This window comes from Pyrgilauda ruficollis, unplaced genomic scaffold, assembly GCF_017590135.1.
Source record: "Pyrgilauda ruficollis isolate IOZ18807 unplaced genomic scaffold, ASM1759013v1 scaffold40, whole genome shotgun sequence".
Taxonomy (NCBI): Eukaryota; Metazoa; Chordata; class Aves; order Passeriformes; family Passeridae; genus Pyrgilauda; species Pyrgilauda ruficollis.
Window position 1 is genome coordinate 8,871,548 of NW_024525490.1, and position 19,024 is coordinate 8,890,571.

Below are 19,024 nucleotides of genomic sequence, written 5' to 3' on the forward strand. Positions count from 1 at the left end.
CTTTACATTGTAAACTGCAGTCTCTGATCATGCCTTTTCAGCTTTCACATGTCAATAGTTTTAATTTACAGAAAAAAAGGTGTAAACTTTAAATTCTGAATATTTGCTTATATGAAAAGCCTTTCAGGGCCCTTGTTTCATCCATTATGAAAGCGATGTTCAGATGCCTGACTAGATTTTTCCTAGAAACAATACCATACAAAGTAGTGGGAATAAGGGCAGAACTGTAACATAAAGTACAGCAGTGTAAACACAATGGATTATGAGTGCTTTTTGGTTCCCAAATGTTTTGCTTTTGTCTGTTCTGCTTTCAGCTGGTTACTGATTAACACTGCAAAGTTAACCACTTCTCTGTACAGTTCAGTTCATAGCTAGGTTTTGTGACTTACTTTACCAAAATGGTCTAATAATGTATGGATATCTACTAATAAATGAAGTCTTTAGAAATTCAAAAACAAAGGTATCCTATTTTGCCTCTGAATTTGTTCAGTATTATTTGAGTCTAATTCTCAGATGCCTGTGATAAGGAAACTAGCACTATTACTTTCTCTTATGTATGTGAACGAGGAATCAGAGAAATTATTAATCTGATATAAAAATATAACACATACCCAGGTACTTCTCATCTCTTCTTTGTTTGGAATACAGCTCTTTGCATTTCCTTCATGAAATGCACTTATTATAATGAAGCCATACTGTGACTTTTAAGCTTGCATCTCTTACCTCATAAGGAAGTGTATTATGCTGGGTTTCTTTGCCCGTGGCAGTCATATTAAAAATATGATCTCATGGCCTTAAAATAGTACCTCAAAAAAGTCACAATTTCAAACTTCTTTCATAGAATTGTAGTATTGAAAGGTTTGGATTGGAAGGGGCCTCCAAAGATCATCTAATTCTAACTTCCTGCCCTGGGCAGGGCCACTTTCCACTAAACCAGGCTGCTCACAGCCCCATCCAGCCTGACTCTGAACACTTGTAATGACAGGACATCCTCAGCTTCTCTGAGCAACCTGTTCCAGTGTCTCAACACCCTCATAAAAAAAAATTTCTTCTTATGTGTAATCTACATCTATCCCATTTCAGTTTAAAACCTTTGTGCCTTGCCCTATCACTACAGATACTGGCAAAAAGTCTCGGTTTTTATCTTAGGCACTCTTTAAGAATTGAAAGCCTGCAATAAGGTGTTCAGTGGAGCCTTCTCCAGGATGAAAAACCTCAGCCCCCTGAACCTTTCTTCATGGGAGAGATATTCCAGCCCTCTGATCATTTTTATGGTCTCTCCCCTAGACCTGCCTTTCTTGTGCTGGGATTTTCACAGATGGACACAGCACTCCAAGTGGTGTCTCACAAGAGCAGACTAGAGGCACAGAATCACCTCTATCACCCTGCTGGCCATGCTTCTTTTGATGCAGCCCACACTGCCAGCTCCTGTTCAATATTTCATCTACAGTACCCTCCAGTATGTCTTGACAGGTTGCTCTAAGTCCCTCTACCCTCTAGACTGTATTGATACCAGGGATTGCTTCAGCCCACATGCAGGACATTTCAGTCAGCTTTGTTGAACTTCCTGAGTTTTGCATGGACCTGGCCCTCAAGCCTGTGAAGGTCCTTCTTGATGGCATCACTTCCCTCCAGCACAATGTCGACCACATTGTGGTGTCATCTGAAAACTTGCTGAAAGTGCCCTCAATCCTTTTGTCAATGAAGATACTCAATACTATTGAATGCATTTTAACACATTCAGATATTTTAATGTTAATTCAGATAGAATTTCAGCAAAACTTTTGATACTGTCTTCCATGGCGTTCTCCTGGAGAAGCTGGCAGCCCATGGCTTGGACAGATACTCTTTTCACTAGGTAATAAACTAGCTTGGATGGCCAGGCCCAGACTGGTGGTGACTAGTACTACATCAGGTTGATCAACAGTCTCTAGTGAGGCTCCCTAAGGCTCAGTATTGTGGCCAGCCCTGTTTAATGCCTTCACTGATGATCTGGATGAGGGGATCAAGTGCACTCTCAGTAAGTTCACAGATGATGCTAAGTTGAATCTTGATCTGCTGGCAGACAGGAAAGCTCTGCAGAGGGATCTGGACAGGCTGGGTCAATGGGCTGGGGCCAAATGTATGTGGTTCAACAAGGCCAAGTGCTGGGTCCTGCACTTGGGTCCCAACAACCCCATGCTGAGCTACAGGCTGCGGCGCAGAGTGTCTGGAAGCCTACCTGGTGGAAAAGAACATTGAAGTGTTGGTCAATAGCAGGCTGAGCAGGAGCCATCAGTGTGCCCAGGTGGCCAAGAAGTCCAGTGACATCCTGGCCTCTATCAGCAACAGTCTGACCAGCAGGACCAGGGCAGTGATTGTCTACTTGTACTCTGACTTGCTCCCTGATGAGGCCCCATCTCAAATCCTGTGTTCAGTTCTGGGCCCGTCACTGCAACGACACTGAGGTGCTGGAGTGAGTCCAGAGAAGGGCAACGAGCTGGTGGAGGGTTTGAAGCACAGTTCATGTGAAGAGAGGCTGAGGGAGCTGGGTTTGTTTAGCCTGGAGAAAAGGAGGTTCAGGGATTCCCTTTTTATTCTCTATAACTTCCTGAATGGAGTTTGTAGCCAGGTGGGGGTTGAGCTCTTCTCATAGGCAGTTAGCAACAGGACAAGAGGAAAAGGCCTCAAGCTCTACCATGGGAGGTTCAGCTTGGACATCAGGAAGAATTTCTTCACTGAAAGGGTGCTTAAGCATTGGAATAGGCTTCCCAGGGAGGCATTGGAGTCCCTAGCCCTGGATGTATTCAAGAAATGACTGGATGTGGCACTTAGTGCTGTGGTCCAGTTGACAAGGTGGTGACCAAAGGTTGGATTTGGTGATCTTAGGTGTCTTTTCCAGCCTGGGTGATTCTGTGATTCTGTAACTTGCAATTGGGAAAAAAAGCTGCAGCTGTGGTTAGTGCTGAATTTGTTGAGTTATTATATTCCATGAAAATTCAAATTGACATGCAGGTTTTAAAGTGATCTTTATTATGGTCTGTTTTTATTATTTTACACTTGTTTGGGTACAGGAATGAAGGTTTCTTTATATCCCACTACATTTGGAAAAGGTTTATTCTAGTTTGATCACATTTTGCAATGAAAAAATATCATCTTACACAGGTTTATATTAGCTACTCTTTGTACTAATCTTGTTCAACTGTAATAAATATTATTGTAATAACCATATTAGTGCTGAACACAACGAAATGCTTCACTGCATTACTGTTGTCTATGGAGCAATCACTGTAAGACGTGACGGAATGTAACATCTATTTTTTATATGATGCCTGGAAGTGCGCAACACAGGAATTAAAAAAAACATTCTGCATAAGTATCTTATGTGATGATTTTCTAAGTAAAATGACAATTAAATATGTAGCAAGAGTAAGAATAAAGATGAAAAAAAATTAAACCAAGGTAAAATAAGTAAAATGATCTCACTATTGAGTTCAAAGGCCACATCATTTATATCTGATAACCTAATAATAAAGGTAATTCCTACCAGCTGCAGTTAGATACCCAGAAAGCTTTACCACCTCCCATGTGATTTCAGTTCCTGGCTTTACGGGAGTTAGGGTGGGAATAAAGAAAATATTTGGTTGTAGTTTCCAGCAGAATAAAGATGACATGCATTCCAATACATACCTTAATTTTATCACTCAGAGGCATGCAAACTTTTGTATCATCACAAGGAACTGCTTTTTAAAAACAAACAAACAAATTTTTAAAATCTCAGTATATCTTTAGGAAAGGTCTTCCAAAGTACCTAACCACAGAATCCCTATCTGCTACATCACAGGTGTTCTGTGAGTAAAATAAGGATTTCATTATCTAGAGCAGCCTATACAATATATTTCACAAAATCCAAAATTAGCTTCATTTTACCATATGTGTTTGATTTTTCTTAGTTTTACTGGCATAGAGTCTACTGGAAATAACTAAACACAGTGTGAGATGGGAACTTGCTACTGCATTAATATAGAAGTTTCTGGACTTGGGTTTAATCCTACTGGTACATGTACCTTCAGAGAATTTTGCCATGAGAATTTGAACAAGAGCTTAGGGAAACAAAAAGAAAAGGTTCTTCCTTATAAAGATAGAAGAATGGGGTTTTTTCATGCACTAGTAAATAAACTTCATCTGATTCCATTTCCTAATATATTTTGCTGCATTGCACTGTTCTTGTAATGTCTTACGGATTTTTTCATAGCAGATATTGAAATATCAAATATTTTCAGAACTGTAGACTGAGTATTATTTCCATAGTTCTTGCACCCCTGAGCACATTTATGTTATTGTTAGGTTCAGAGAAAATTGATTCTCAGTACAATACTCATCTAAAAGATATTATCTATAATTTCTCTCTAGAGCACTCTGAAGGAATGCATTGCATATTGCCATAATATAAGATAGTTTTTAACTTTTCCTGTAAGAAATAAGAACAAATAAGGAATCAGTGATTTTGCTGTATCCGGTGGTTTTTTTCCATCACTAAAACAGCAACCATAAATTTCCTGCTAAAATTTTCTTCACTGAAATGTTCTTTGCCCCCAAATGAAACATTGCTTCTAACCCTGAACTTCAGGGGCTGTACAACCATGAAGGCCCTTAAATTTATTTGGGTCAGCTTTGTTAGACTAAGGATGTACCTCAGACAGGCTTTTATTGCATCACATTACAGATTTAGCATCCATAATTTTTCTGTAATGCATAGAACTTTTATACATTGATCTATAACTTCGATCATGCTGTCTTGGGATAACAACATGCCTTATTCATAAGTTCATTTTTCTTAAGTAACAGATTCATTCTAAAAAGAGAAGAAGACATGAATTCTATACCACATAGGATCAATATGATTTCCCTTATATAAAAGAATATGCTCAAAGTGTATACCCTGATAGGAAAACAGCTTAACCAAAGAACTCTTTTATTAATATCATTAGCTCGTATCAGAAAAAAGCTCTAGGACACCAGCTCTGAAAGCATTCCTTTAGCTTCTATTCCATCACTTTACTATCTTGAATCTTCAAGGATTTAATCAGCCATAGTTTCCAAGAAATTTAATAGATTGTTTTTGAATAATTTATTTTAAAACTTAACCCTGATGAGCATCTTTCTGGAGAGTCATCTGAGCACCATCCCATAAAACTTCATTTCTCATTAAAGTTGAATTTTATATTATTTTTGATGAAGGAGAAGGAGCTAATGGTGAAGTCACTCTCCACTGTAAAAAAGCTGTAATATAATGCACTTGCCCAAGAAGTGTAAGATAGATCATTCCCATTTTATGTCATTCACAACTTGAGAAGAACAGAAACTAAAATGTCCAAGGACATTTTGTAAAATCTGATTACTTGAATTCCCAGATAGGTGTTCTCAAAACTAGGCTGTTGTTTACAAAAAAATTTTCAACAGAGACAGCAATAGCACTGCACTAGTGGTTTTGAGATTTTTTTCAAATTTCTGAAATTGTTTTGATTACAAAGCTTTGTGCTTTAATTTAGAAGCATCTTAATATGCTATGTGAGTTTAGAATATACTTTAGAATATACTTGGCAGATTGCATTCTTCCAGGGACTGTCCAAGCAGTTAAATATGAAATATGCCAGTAGGCATTCAGTCCAGACAGGACAGCGATGAGGGATTCAGTTTTCATTTCACATGGTATAGGCAGTTATATATATTTTCTTGTGAAACACTCTGCTAGGGGCTCTTGAGAATGTAAGGGGTTGGTAGTTTTAATAAGACTGAGGTAAAATGAATATACTGAAGTTACACACTAGGTACTTAGATGTTTTTTCAGATCTTGCCCTAGAACCGTTAGAACCATACCAAAATGAGATAGACCAAGGAAAATGTTTTCAATCACAAAAACTGACTGTAAAAGAGTACTGAAGTAGCAGTATTTACAATACTTTGCACGAATTTCCAAAATTGACATAATTGCTGAATAGATAGTAAGCACCATTTTCTCTTGTCATGAGAAATAAAGTTTTTTATTTATTTCGAGTTTTACTCGGTTTGGGGTGGGGTTGGTTCTACTTTAATAATTGCAGATATTCAGGCACTGTAATTCTACAGAATGCACTGAAAATTAGCTAAACTTTAAATTTTAACCTGATAGATACATTTTTGTCAACAGTGTGTGAGATTTTAAAGTTTAACCAAAGCGAAGAAATAGGAATTAAGTAATATAGCAAGTCAGTTCCATTATATTTACATTATGTAATTTGGCTGAGTAAAATTGGACTAGAACTCATACCTTGCCCCAGAAGTACAATTTCATTCCTTGTGCTGAATGAAATGCCTGCTGAGCTAAGTTTCTGTTACTGTAGTCATGGCAATTCTTGTTTCAGTGATCCAGCAAAATGGAATTCTCTCCTAAATACAAATCCCCTAGAGAAAATAAGCAATTAAACAACAGAAGCAAAACAATATTTATACTGTCTATTATAATTACATCTAAACTGTTTCATTTCTTCTTTGATAACATCCATTGATTGCATCCTTTGATAACAATTCTGTGAGGTGTGGAAAGCAGCATTACACACAAAGTAAATACTATGATGATTATCAGAAACAGTCAGGCTGATAACTGATGGTCATTCTAGACCTGATGGAAACAAAAGAAGTAAGGATCTGAGATACGAATGTGTCAACATGTCTTTATGACTGTATTAGCATAACCTTGGCATTACTAGGTCTGTCCTGGGAAGGTTGCTATGATACATAGCGATCCACATTTTACATGAAAAAAGAAATTGATGATGGATTAGCAAAAATGACAGAAAGTTATTATTCTGCGTAACCTGGTACAATAACGTAAGACCAAATCTAATCTCGCATATGAGAAAAAATTCATTTGTTTTGGCAGGATTTCAGTCAGGGCACAATTGTGGTTTAAATTGTGAACAGTATTTAGCTGATGAAATTGCCCACTCATATAGCAAATAGAATTTTTTTAGAATTGGAAACAGGTATGTTTTTTTCATGAGCACAGAATCAACAGAACTGTACAGTCTCCCATTGCACTCATCCATCTTCACAATCCTACCATTAACAGACAGAAAAAAACACAGCACAACACTTGGGAAAAAAATTACTGTCTTTTATCAAACATACCTGGTAGGTCTGTGTTGAAAGAAGTAGATGATATACACTCAAACATGCATAGAATGTTTATGTCATCAATGTATTCCTCTAATTAATAAATAGTAATCTAAGAAATTGCAGTTCTGCACCATTGGTGCTTTTCAGTCTTCAACGTGTTGAGTACAGTTGGAAATAAGTGTTTTCACCACTTCCAATAAATTATATTCTCCCTTAATATCTATCAACTAAGGTCACAGAAAATACCTGATAAAATCTTAAGATGTAGTATTAGAAGCCTCATTTAAGCTTGTGAACACTTAAATTTTCCATTTTTGCATTTTCTTACAGGAATTTTACAGTTGTTAATTCAAAAATCATTGTTGTTACTATACGACCTGAGCCTAAAACTACAGATTCTTTCCTGGAGATAGAACTGGCCCACCTGTCTAATGTAAGTACAAGGATAGTTGATATGCTTTTACAAGAATATTTGCCAGATCACATGAGAGAAAATAAGAGGTGTTGTTTTAAATACCAGGTAATAAAAAGCAGTTTAACTTCTAAAATTTAAGCTCAGCAACAGTGTAACCATCTTTGAAAGGAATGTGTACTTGTTTCATGCATGCATATAAACAAAACGAAATTAATTGCCATTTTGTGAATGTTGAGAGTTTTTGTTAAACAGCAATTTCTAGTGAATAGCTTTCATTAAATGCATTCATGATTATAATTGAAAATGTATTATTGTACTGACTACTTAACCTTTTGCTCCCTGCATAGGTCATAGAGCTACAATAATTCTTCAGACCCTTTCTTCCTTTCTTTCATTTTTTTATAGAAGTCGGTTTTTACTTAACCTATTGTAGCAGACTGAAAAAATGCTTGGGTTCTGATTTAGCTGACAGTCTTCATAAATGCCTGAGGTTTTTTGTGCAATCATTTAAATTCCATACTTTTCAGGCTTTAATCTCACATTAAAAAGGTTATAAATATGAAAAAAAGGACTTTATTTGCAAATATATGAAGATAGAAAGATTTTTTTCTTTCTGTTTTTAGCAGCCTCACGGCACTCACAGGGAGAATAAAATACATCTTTTATGGATTTTTTTGTCATATACAATACTGGGAAAATAATGTTAAATAGCAAGCATGGGGGTAATTTATGTGAAGGCACAATATATAAACTCTCTCTGTTTATGTTTTTAAGACCTAGTGTTTGCTTTGAATAAAGTCATAAAGAGTCAGTTAGGAGCCAGTTACTCAAACTTTTGAAAATAGTATTGTTATGCAAGAATCTTTAAAGCTGTAGATTTTAAGTTAAAACCAGTTACTCAAGTGTTCATATAGACACAATTCACCTAGAGAAGTTCCAAATATTTCATTCAGTAGCAAAATTGAAGCAGTGAGTCTGGTCAAAAATATGAAGAAAACTTTTTGAACTCTAGATCTTTCATTAACATTTTACTCAAGGTTAGAAAAAACTATTTTGCCATCAATGGTCATTATGACCTGCCATTCTGTTCCCAGAAAAATAGCAATGCAAAGAACATCTTAATGACAGTTTGGCAGAGAAAAAGGAACAGAAGAACACAAGCTGAGCTGACTCATTACCTTTCAACAACAGTAAAAGTGTATTGATGAAGAATTGTGTCAATTTGGGGTTTTATGGTTTTCTGTTTCAATTTATTTATGAGATGGTTTAGGACATGTAGATATCATTTTCTGTTTTGTTTTATTTTCTTTCAAACCTAAATTCCATTGTCTGTATTAGGAGAAAATCTCAATCTTTAACATAACTTTTGTTTCTGTCAGGTATTTTATTAAAGATATTACAAAATATTTGCTGAAGTAAACACAAATTAATCCTATACATCAGGGGAAAAATCGGTCACCTTAGACTACTTGTTTTGATTTTACTAAGATCATTATTTGGAAGGATTTATGGTAATTTACAATGCTAGATTTTATAATCAATTATTTTAAGAATGATTGAGAGGCTACTACACAAATTGCAGAATATGATGTTTATATTTTGAAAATGAAGTGACTGCTTGCAAAAGTAACAGGTATGGTGGCATGTGCGATAACAGGTAAGAGATTCTCATTAATTTGGTCACATGCAAGAAGAGAAGGTTTAAAATTATATAAGAAAATAATACTAGTAAGCAATGTATCAGCATTGAAAATATTTCAGACCAAACACAAGCTAATAAAACAAGCATTACACAGGCAAGAATAGACTAATAAAAGGTTAAACTGCTAACCCGAGAAGAAGAAACGCTACAAAATTCTTAGAGAGCATTTTGTTTTTCATCTCTTTTTTTATCAGTCCCTTTGATTAATTTACAAAGCAAGTTTTAGCCAAGTTTGAAAAACTTGGAAATTAAACTTCATTGTTACAAAAGATCAGATTAGAGACACTGATTGTTTCTTTGCTTTGGCATTCTTTCAGTAACAGAATATTAATTAATATTTTATGAGCGCGTGTCTTGAAAAAACAAAATGATAATAACCTTTCCAATACATATCAGATAATTTCTCTTTTTTTCGTTCAGCATTTGTCCTGTAATATAATCCAGAGAAGCATCAAGTGCTTGGATCAAATTTTCATGCATACTATATTTATGTAGGATCTCAGTCCATCTGAATATACAAGTTGGATTGGCAGATACAATGGCAATATATTGCTCCAGAAAATCTCTGAATACAAAATCAGTTATATAATTTTAATATCTTTAAACACTTTTTCGCTTGTATTCAAGACTTAGCCTTCATAATTGAACTTTGCTTTAAAGAAATAAGGCTGTAGGTGCACAGAAATAATAATTTGTAAATTTGAGTATTCCTTTAGGTGGAATCTAATTATTTGCTATAATTTTCTCAGCTGAAAGTAAGATTTATTCTATTATAATATATTTCCATAGAATGAGCTTTATGTACATACACCAAGATGAAACCATTGTTAAAATATCTTTAATATTGGAACATTATATATTAATGGCTCACAAATTAAACATTATGTCAGTTAAATAGATTAATTATTAAAGAGAAAATAAAATATGTTCTCTTTGATCTGATTTTTTTAATGTCTCAGTGTTATATTTGTTCTTTCCAAACCTTTGGTCTTACAAATGCTGTTCATTTATTCAGAACAGTTTGTTTGCAAATTGATTTAATGATGATATTTTAAGCATTCTGTAGAGCATGCCTACTAGTACATAGGAGTATATCCACACATTTGTTCTTTCAGCTCCTTATCTACTGACTAAATGAAGTAAATGGGATATTATGAAAAAAGATGAGCAAATGGATCATTTAAAAAGAGTTCATATGGCTAATTAAAATCAGGCTTAAAATACCAATTTATTCAAAATTGATAATAATGTCTTAATTTTTAATCCGGTTTATTAACAAAACTGGAGGATTATCTTTTGGAGGAAGTGCAAACCACAACTGCAGATGCTGTTTGAAATATATTGCATGGTATTTGGATTTGTAGATAAATACAAATATAACAGAGTGGAATGTGGGTTGCAATGCATCATTGCTCAGTTGGTTAGAGCATTGTGCTACTAACAATACCACTAAGGTTGTGGATTCAATCCCCAAATGGCCATTCACTTAAGAGTTGGGCATGATGATCCTTGTGGGCCCCTTTCAATTCAGAATATTCATTGATCTGTGATTTAGAGAACGTGATATTTGGTCTTATAAACTGTGAACATGTAGAGGAATAGTGGCCACATTTTTCCAGTAGATTGATTAAAGGGACACCAGAGAAATCTTTTTAAAAAATGCATAACTCAAACAGAATCCTATTTGCTCTAGAGATAATATGAACTCTCACCTTCTGACAGCACAGAAGTTTACTCCGGGGCCACTAGAATAATGTAGCATAGGGCAGGAAGCTTTCAGTGCGGCTGAAAACCCTGGCTACAAAAAACAGTTGGCACAGTGCTGGATCGCTGTGAAAGTTGCCAATCACATCTCAAAAGTTCAGTTTTATATGCCAGACAGAGATACATACACATACACACTCACACACATATGCTCATTTTTGAGACATCCAAGTAACGTACTGTAGTGTATAAATCAATGCTACAGCAGTTGTAAACACTAATAACACAGTAGCTGCTTCCTTAGCTTCAGCTGAGGAATTGGCTCCTAAGAGCACTGCCCTCACAGCCATGGCTGTGGGGGCAGCTCTACAACAGCAGCGCAGCATTGCCAAGAGATAACCTAGAAAGGTTGTGAAAAAGGGAGCAACAGATTAAAGGCAAAGCCAACACAGAACCAAGCTCTGTGGTCCCTGCAGTGCTTGAAGGGTATTTGATCAAGTATCAAAAGAGGAAGAAGTTCTGAAAGGGTGCTGTGCCCTTGCAAGCTGCCACGTCTGGTGGAACAAATCCTCCCACAAAACTTTCTTGTGGAACAGGAGTAATATTTATTCTGCTTCCCATCTTTCTGCCTAATCTGTCATTAGTGACTGCAATGGCCAAACAAACTCTTCCTTTTCATTTGAATACATTTCAAAGAGAGTGAAGTGTGTGATCTGACAGCAATTTTATCGTGTTTCAGTTTTCTGAAAAGGTTTTTATTCCCCTCTTATTTTGTAGATTTCTTTATAATGGACATTTTTTTGCTGAAAGTGTTTTAGTATTCATTCTATTTGCATTGTGGGAATAGCAAGCATGAACTGTATTATGTCCATTGCTGGGAAAGACAAGTCTTACATCTGAGAGATGCAGAGCCTTACTGTGATGCAGCTATAGAAGCATGTTTTTAATATGCGTATAGCTGTATCAGATTTTAAGTAAAAATCTTCTTCACCTAGATTTACTATACAAATTAGTGCTCTTTATAAAATTACATTTTAAACAAAATTTAATTCTGCTCTGATATTCTTTTTTTCCTAATTCTTATCCTTCTATCTCTTAGTCCATCAATATATCTGAAAGTTCCTAGCAAGTAATGCAGGACCTGGTCTCTGAATCTCAATTGCCCTATTACACAAATGCCCTATGACATTGCTTTGTCCTGTGCCCTCTTCCCCTTCCTCTTCTTTACATTATAAATACTTCAGATGGAGCATCCTTTATTTATGTTTGTATAGTGCTATGTAAATATAAAGTGCCATAAGTATACGTTGGTTTTAAATATTTATATTCTACTCATAAAATTCAATACAGTCAGCAAAATACTGAAGTAGAGGTTCAAAAATTCCCAAAATGCCTCTCTCACAAGCACCTCCAGAAGGGCCTTTTTATCTTTGACAAAGAGGTAGATGGAATAATTTAAATATTTAATAGATTTTTACTTTACAGGTTGCCATGTTTTTCTATAAATAAATCATTTTTGAGAATAAAATATTAAGGTGTGCTTTGTTTGTATGAAAGTACATTTATATCTACTGCATCTACACTGTTCACTAGCATTGACATCCAAAAATAGTGAACTCCACCTGTTTCTTCAAATCACTTCTGATTTTTTTAAAATATATTTTTATTCTATATTTTATGTAATTTTCCTGTGGTTCTGACTCCTGGGAACATCTAATGCTTATGGTGAACAGAAATATAGTGCAGCCATTTTGAGTACTTCTAAGTCAGTCTGAGGGAATTTTAGTTTTGTGTCTACATTTCCTAGGCAACAAAATAAACATGAATAATTTTATAGATTTTTCAATTTCCCAAAAACTTCTCCATTGTTCAGTGATTTGTAATAAAAACCTAGATTCCCATTCTGTTCTAAATCAAATCAGAAACACGTGACATTTCCATGGACATTGAAGGGATGGGAGCTGGTGTTGTAAAGCTCAACCACAAACAAAAGAAACGCTGTATTTTGAGCAAATCCTCTGCTGATTGAGAATATTGACAAAGCCTTTGGACACTGAACGTGGGGTCTGGGAATTTGAAATCCCAGCCTCAAGACATTTTGCCCAACATATGCTTAAAAGTTTTAAAGCCATTACTGATTTTGACATCCAGGTTCCTAAGGGGTCTAAAGTTCTTCCTCTAAAAACACCAGAAATGTTCAGTCAAGTCTCCTGACAAGTTAACTGTTATCTCATGTTTTACTTCCACTAGGATATACGAAATAGACAACTTTATGCTTTCCTTATCTAAGTAGAGAATGCACATATACTATGTTCTGAGGTTCAAGTGCCTTCAAAATATCCTATAAGAATTAACCTTAAGCTTTTGCCATTTCAGTGGCATCAATTCATCAGAGTATGAGGATGATCTTGTAGGAGCAGACCCAAACAAATTTTTTAGGTCAAGCATGACAAATATTTTTGCATACAGGTAACTAATAGGTGTGTTTGTTTTCTTCTCAGGGTACATTGAATCCCTACTGTGTGCTGTGGGATGATTCAAGAATGTAAGTGACAGATCTTTGCTTCTATTGCTATAGCTCAAATATTACAAAGTACCTAACAATATTTAAATAGTTGGTCAGTAAACGGGTTGATACAAGGACAGAGAAAATGAGCCTTTGACAGACTGGAAGTACTGAATTCTCCAGTCACTTGGGTTCCTTTATGCAGATATAAAAGCCGAAATATTGCAATATCTCACCAGAAAGAGACTACTCGCGTAGTAATTTTAGTTTGCTTTTTCAAGGTTAAAATTAGAATGGCTAAGGACTGTAGTTCCTTCATGGTAGTTGCTGGGCAACAGACACATGGGTAAACGATGAGACAAATAACTAAGAAAGACTCCCATTTCTGTTACTGCAGGGAGAAATACAATTTTCAAGTGTGATCCCCACAGCAATCTTCATTTTAGTTGGTTCAAATTTTCATTTAAGTTTATTAAAGTAATAGCTGTATACTAAGCAGCGAAATCTTGCTATTAGTCTTCTACATTTTTTAGTGTTTCCCTTCTATAGCAAAAAAAAAAAAAAAAAGTTGCTCTAAGAAAGCAAACTGGTAAAATCCAGTTGTGGTTTAAAATTGATCCCAAGTTTGTGCAGTTGTGATTTGCTGCATTAATCTTTCACAGTAAATTTCCCATTAAGGTCAAGGTGAACTTTGCATTGATGCAGATTAAGTGGTTCAAGAAGGATCCCTATATGGTTGCCATGTTACTGTTTTTTAAAGATGATGTTATACTTCTTATCCAGGTATATTATATATGTCTTATAATACAGACTTATCTACAGTGTTAGAATTGCATGATTTTTGTGATTTCGTAAGTGTTTTCTCTTTGAGCTTGGATTTACATCAGCACACTTTTGGCTGAGAAACAACATTAAAGTACAGAAATGTGAAACTTTGGACATGATACTACAAATACAAGTAGTACCATGGTCTGTGCCTCTGCAAAAGAATCATAATACCATTATCTGCCAGTAACATCGTAGTATTCAATTTCCATTAAATCTGTGGAATGAAGAACATACTTCATATTATGAAATATTAGGAGCACATAAAATGCATAAAATGCAAGACCACATTCTTTGTTTTCTCTTCACAGTACTTTGCTTATACAGGAGTGATACCGTGCTTTGTTTATTATTTTTTTTTTATATGGGTTACTTTCAGTACTGTGTATTTGGAGCACATGCTCTGATTTCACTGTTCCAGTCCAGAATATCAAAGGCACATTTGAGTGTAATTAGACTGCTAAAAAAGAACCTCAACACCATGCTGCATATTTAACAATGTGATTAAAATATTTTATTCAGGTATTTGGGAGGAATGTGTGAAGTAGTTGCAAACAAATGCTTGTTGTGTTTGCCACGTGTTTTGCATTTCTCTTAGTATTTTTTATGGAGAAGTTCAGTGCTACATATAGGTACTGCTTTCAATATGATTTGGAATCTAGATTGAAAAGTAAACTTGTGAAACATCTAAAATTTACATAGAGCTCACATAAAATAGTCTGAGGTTTTGAGGGAGAAACATGTGCTTTTGTGTTCTGAAGGATATCTTTTCTAGGCATATTATTTAACAGTAGCTATTGAATATGTTAGAAAATGTGAAGACTGGGGGCGTTCTTGGAGATTTGTCCATTTTTTAAAATGATATGAGCTCTGAAATATTCCCAGTAAGATGTGATGCAGCAAGGTCTGCATGGACACCACTGTCACTTTTTTTGAACTTATATGTGTGATATTTTTTGAAAATGTGACATTATCTCTTATCAGAATTTGCAATAGCAAGAGCAAACTTCTATTTTCATCCATCCCTTTGGAATTATCTCTACGGTTAGCTTATTCAAAATTTATTTCCTTATTTTTTATTATTTTGTTTCTTTTTTGTTTGGACCATTTTATTTGTATTTGGTCAGGAATATTTCAGAATTTGTACTTTGACGTTGTGAGTTTTAAGTATAAAAGCTCTAGAATGCTGAGTCAGTTTCTCTAATTTATAAATCTAAACAAATAATTATGTAGAGGACTATACAATTGGTTAGGTGCTCATGATTATGTTGGGTTCTTGGTGGCTTGGTTTTCTTTTATTTTCTACTTTTTCTAAGTCTCAGGAATTAGTTATCTTCACCAGCAGGCAACTGGATTTGATGGATTAATAGCCTAATTCACATTGCAAATCCTACAGAGCTGTGATGTACTCATGTCCTCCCAAACGGGATAATTTTTGCATAACCAGGACTTGGCAAGCATTTTGGAATAAACCCAATGAAAAGTAGTCTGCTTTAGTTGAGGGTGCTTAACTAATCAATAGTCTGTCATGAGTCAGGTGTTTTAAATTAAGTGGTTTTCAGATGAAAGCTGTTTGCTTTTATCATTGGTATCCAGCCAGCAGCAACCTCTAATGGGTTTTTCCACCTTTTTAGCCACTTCTCCCACACTTTTATCTGCATTGGAAATTCACATTTGGTAAATGATACTCCCTCCACTGATCTTGTAAGTTTAATACTTCCCTGGCAGCAAGGAAAGCTTTATCTACCTGGATTTTGGACATGCTTTTCAGGAGATTGAATAGTGATTACAGTTCTCTGACTTCCATCCTTGAAGAAAGTTCAGGATCTCTGAGATGTTTAATCACACCAGATCATCAAATTTATTCTACTGCCATTGGTATCTGTGACAATTTGGTCATCCTAACTTTGGTAAAAGCAGTTTTTATCCATTCTTTCTATGAGATTTGGTGATTCTTCCCTCTGATTATATTTTATAAGGCTTCCCATCTATCAAGTTGGCAGCCTTGTGCCCCTTCTGTAAGCATCCAATCAAATGTGTGTACAATATAGAGACAGTGGAACTAAGGAACAAAATAATATGTCATGTATTAAACTCAATTCAATAATGCAATTAATTCAATTTTATTTCAGTTTATTATCCCAAAATACAGAGCACATCTTTCTCTGGTGATTGAAACCAGGCTTTTTTATGTTTTCTGGTGCTTCCTTTGATACTTCCAGCTTCCCTACACAAAGCTCGTAGCGTGAGTTGTGTTTAAGTGATGCTTTTTCCCCCTCAGAAATGAGTGATAACTTCACCTAGTCATTTCAGAAAATGTATTCAGATGTTGTCTTCAGTAAAATCTCAGGATCCTGAATTCTTCTCCATCTAATTCATAGGAAAATTCTTGGAATATTTTACTTAACATTCTAAGGAGAAACAATTCAGTTCCTTAAACCAACCAAGCAACCAAAAAAATCAGGAACAGTTGTGTCTTTTCTCTTTGCATTATCTAGCATGAGCAAACAATCCCCACTATCGGGAGCTGTTTGTGATACATTTGTTCAAGAATCCACAAAGAGAAGGAAAAAGAGTTGCTCAGGTACTAGCACTGACTTTCCTACCCTATAGAAGTGATTTTAAAGATCTTAAGATGAAACAAAACTTGAAGCTTTTCTTTAGTCCTTCCTAGCTTTCTGGAAAGGAAAACAAGAAAGCATAGGGAGACAGAAAAAATAGTCTCAACCAACAGTTGGGCCACCTGTCCTGGCTGTGTCTCCTCCCAGCCTCCCAAACACTCCCAGCCTCCTCACCGACATGGCAGCGTGAAAAGCAGAAAAATCCTTGGCTCTGTGTAAGCTCTGCTCAGCAGTAACAAAAACATCTCTATATTATCAACTGTTCAGCACAAATCAAAAACATAACTCCACAGTAGCCACTGTGAAGACTATTAATTCTATCCCAGTCAAAAGGAGCACAATGGATCTCTAGCACCTATGAAAGTTTGGCCTGACAAAATCACTTATTTGTCTTAGAGGACCTAGCCCCTGGAATCTTGAACCAGGTGCAGAATCACAGTAGGAGGCTGGAAATGTGCCACAGTACTGAATGTGGGAAGTACCTCCCTCACATGCAACCCTCAGCTAACACCACTGCAGTGAGGGCATGGAAGGTGGGGTAGACGTGTTGGCCTACAGAGAGGAAGGGATATCTCACATGGCAGTTTCTAAAGTCACCAACTGATTAGCAAAGCAGTGCAGCTGGTATTTGTTATTTTAGAAATGTGTTGGACAAAAAGTGGGCACATCTGCTCTCCACAGGACAGAGTCAGTTGTTGCTGATGTGCTCCACATCTGTATGCAGTGCATCACGACATCTCACAGACACTGGGTAAGGAAAGGGCTTTAGTATTCTGAAGCTCTCTCTGCCAGTTGCTGCACAAGGGTGTTATAGCAGTATGACAGAGTTTTATTGGACCATATGTGTGCTCATAATAGTTTGTGCCTGCTGACTATACAGCTGGAAGAAGTACAATGCAATTAGCTGAAATCGTTAATATTGCAAGAATTTTGACCTGGTTCATTTTCAGATTAGGACAAGTGGTATGTCTGCTCTATTTTTTTATTTTTTTTTCCATATTGCTATGCAAGTTTCCATGGGCAGGGGCTTAGATTTTCTACTCTTAAGCTATATGAAAGTATGATACCCATATATGCAAAATGACAAAATGCATACATTTGTATAACTTTTTGATTACACCCCAGACATATTTTAACATCCTCCATTAAAGAGGGTTAAAAAAGTTTACAATTACTTTTTTTTTAGATTATCCCCTACGGCTTTTAATTCTTTTTCTCCCATTGTCCCTGGATACAAGTCTGGAGAAATAGTCCATTAAAGGAATTCTTCAATACCAATAAATGAGAGTCTACCAGCTAATTTTCTGCAACTCAGTTTTTCAATATAAGCTTATGTGCATGCCAACAAACAACTTATGCGTTTTGTTGCCCAGTGGTAAAATTTAGAGGGAACACCGATCTGCTGTTTCTCTCTCTTCTCCACTTTGAATTTTAAAACTAGCACAATGGACCACTAAAGGTTTAGGCTTTTTTTTTTTTTTTTGGTTCTAGCCTTCAAACCTTTGAAAAGACGTTCAAGACAACTCTTAATAACTTTTTTCAAAATATGTCAAATTAATAATCAAATCATTAGAATATCCTAAGTCAGAATTTTCTTCTGAAAATATTAGTAGTAACCTCTCCTTACTTTATGTTACTTCACAGTCATATTGCTTTTGTCCCCAGAAAGATACTGAGGAAGTTGAATGACAGTAAGCATAGTTTAGCAGTACATGCCAGATAAAGCTTTGCTTCTTCCCCTGCCTGCAGTCAGTCTTGTTGGTCCAGCTTTACAGTCAGACTTTACTCCTGGCACATTTTTCAGCACAGAAAATTCTCCTTCTATGTTAGTTTCTATGCTTATGTTCATTAATGAAGTTGCAAGATAAATGCCTCCTGGAATGCCTATTTTTATGGAGAACTTTCCACACTGGAACCTGTGTAACAGCACACTACACATTGTATTCCTGATAGTCCTGCATAAAGACTTGGAAGACTTTGTAGAATCATGTTCTTTTTCATGAAAACAGTGTGAGATAAAAAACCTGATCCAAACTCCTTTGCAGACAACAAAAAGATTTTGACTGATTTGAATCAGATCAGATCAAGTGGAGAACCATGCAAGCCATGCAAGA

The 19,024-nt window shown here is 35.7% G+C and overlaps 1 protein-coding gene across 1 annotated transcript in view; it reads left to right on the forward strand.

Moving 5' to 3' along the window:
• The window catches only part of ADGRB3 (adhesion G protein-coupled receptor B3), a 439,855-nt gene that overhangs the window by 252,802 nt on the left and 168,029 nt on the right, over positions 1-19,024 (forward strand). Inside the window, exons 14-15 of the mRNA XM_041477430.1 lie at positions 7,468-7,570; positions 13,460-13,503. Of these exons, the coding sequence (XP_041333364.1) occupies positions 7,468-7,570; positions 13,460-13,503 (147 nt within the window). The remainder of the gene's footprint in view (positions 1-7,467; positions 7,571-13,459; positions 13,504-19,024) is intronic.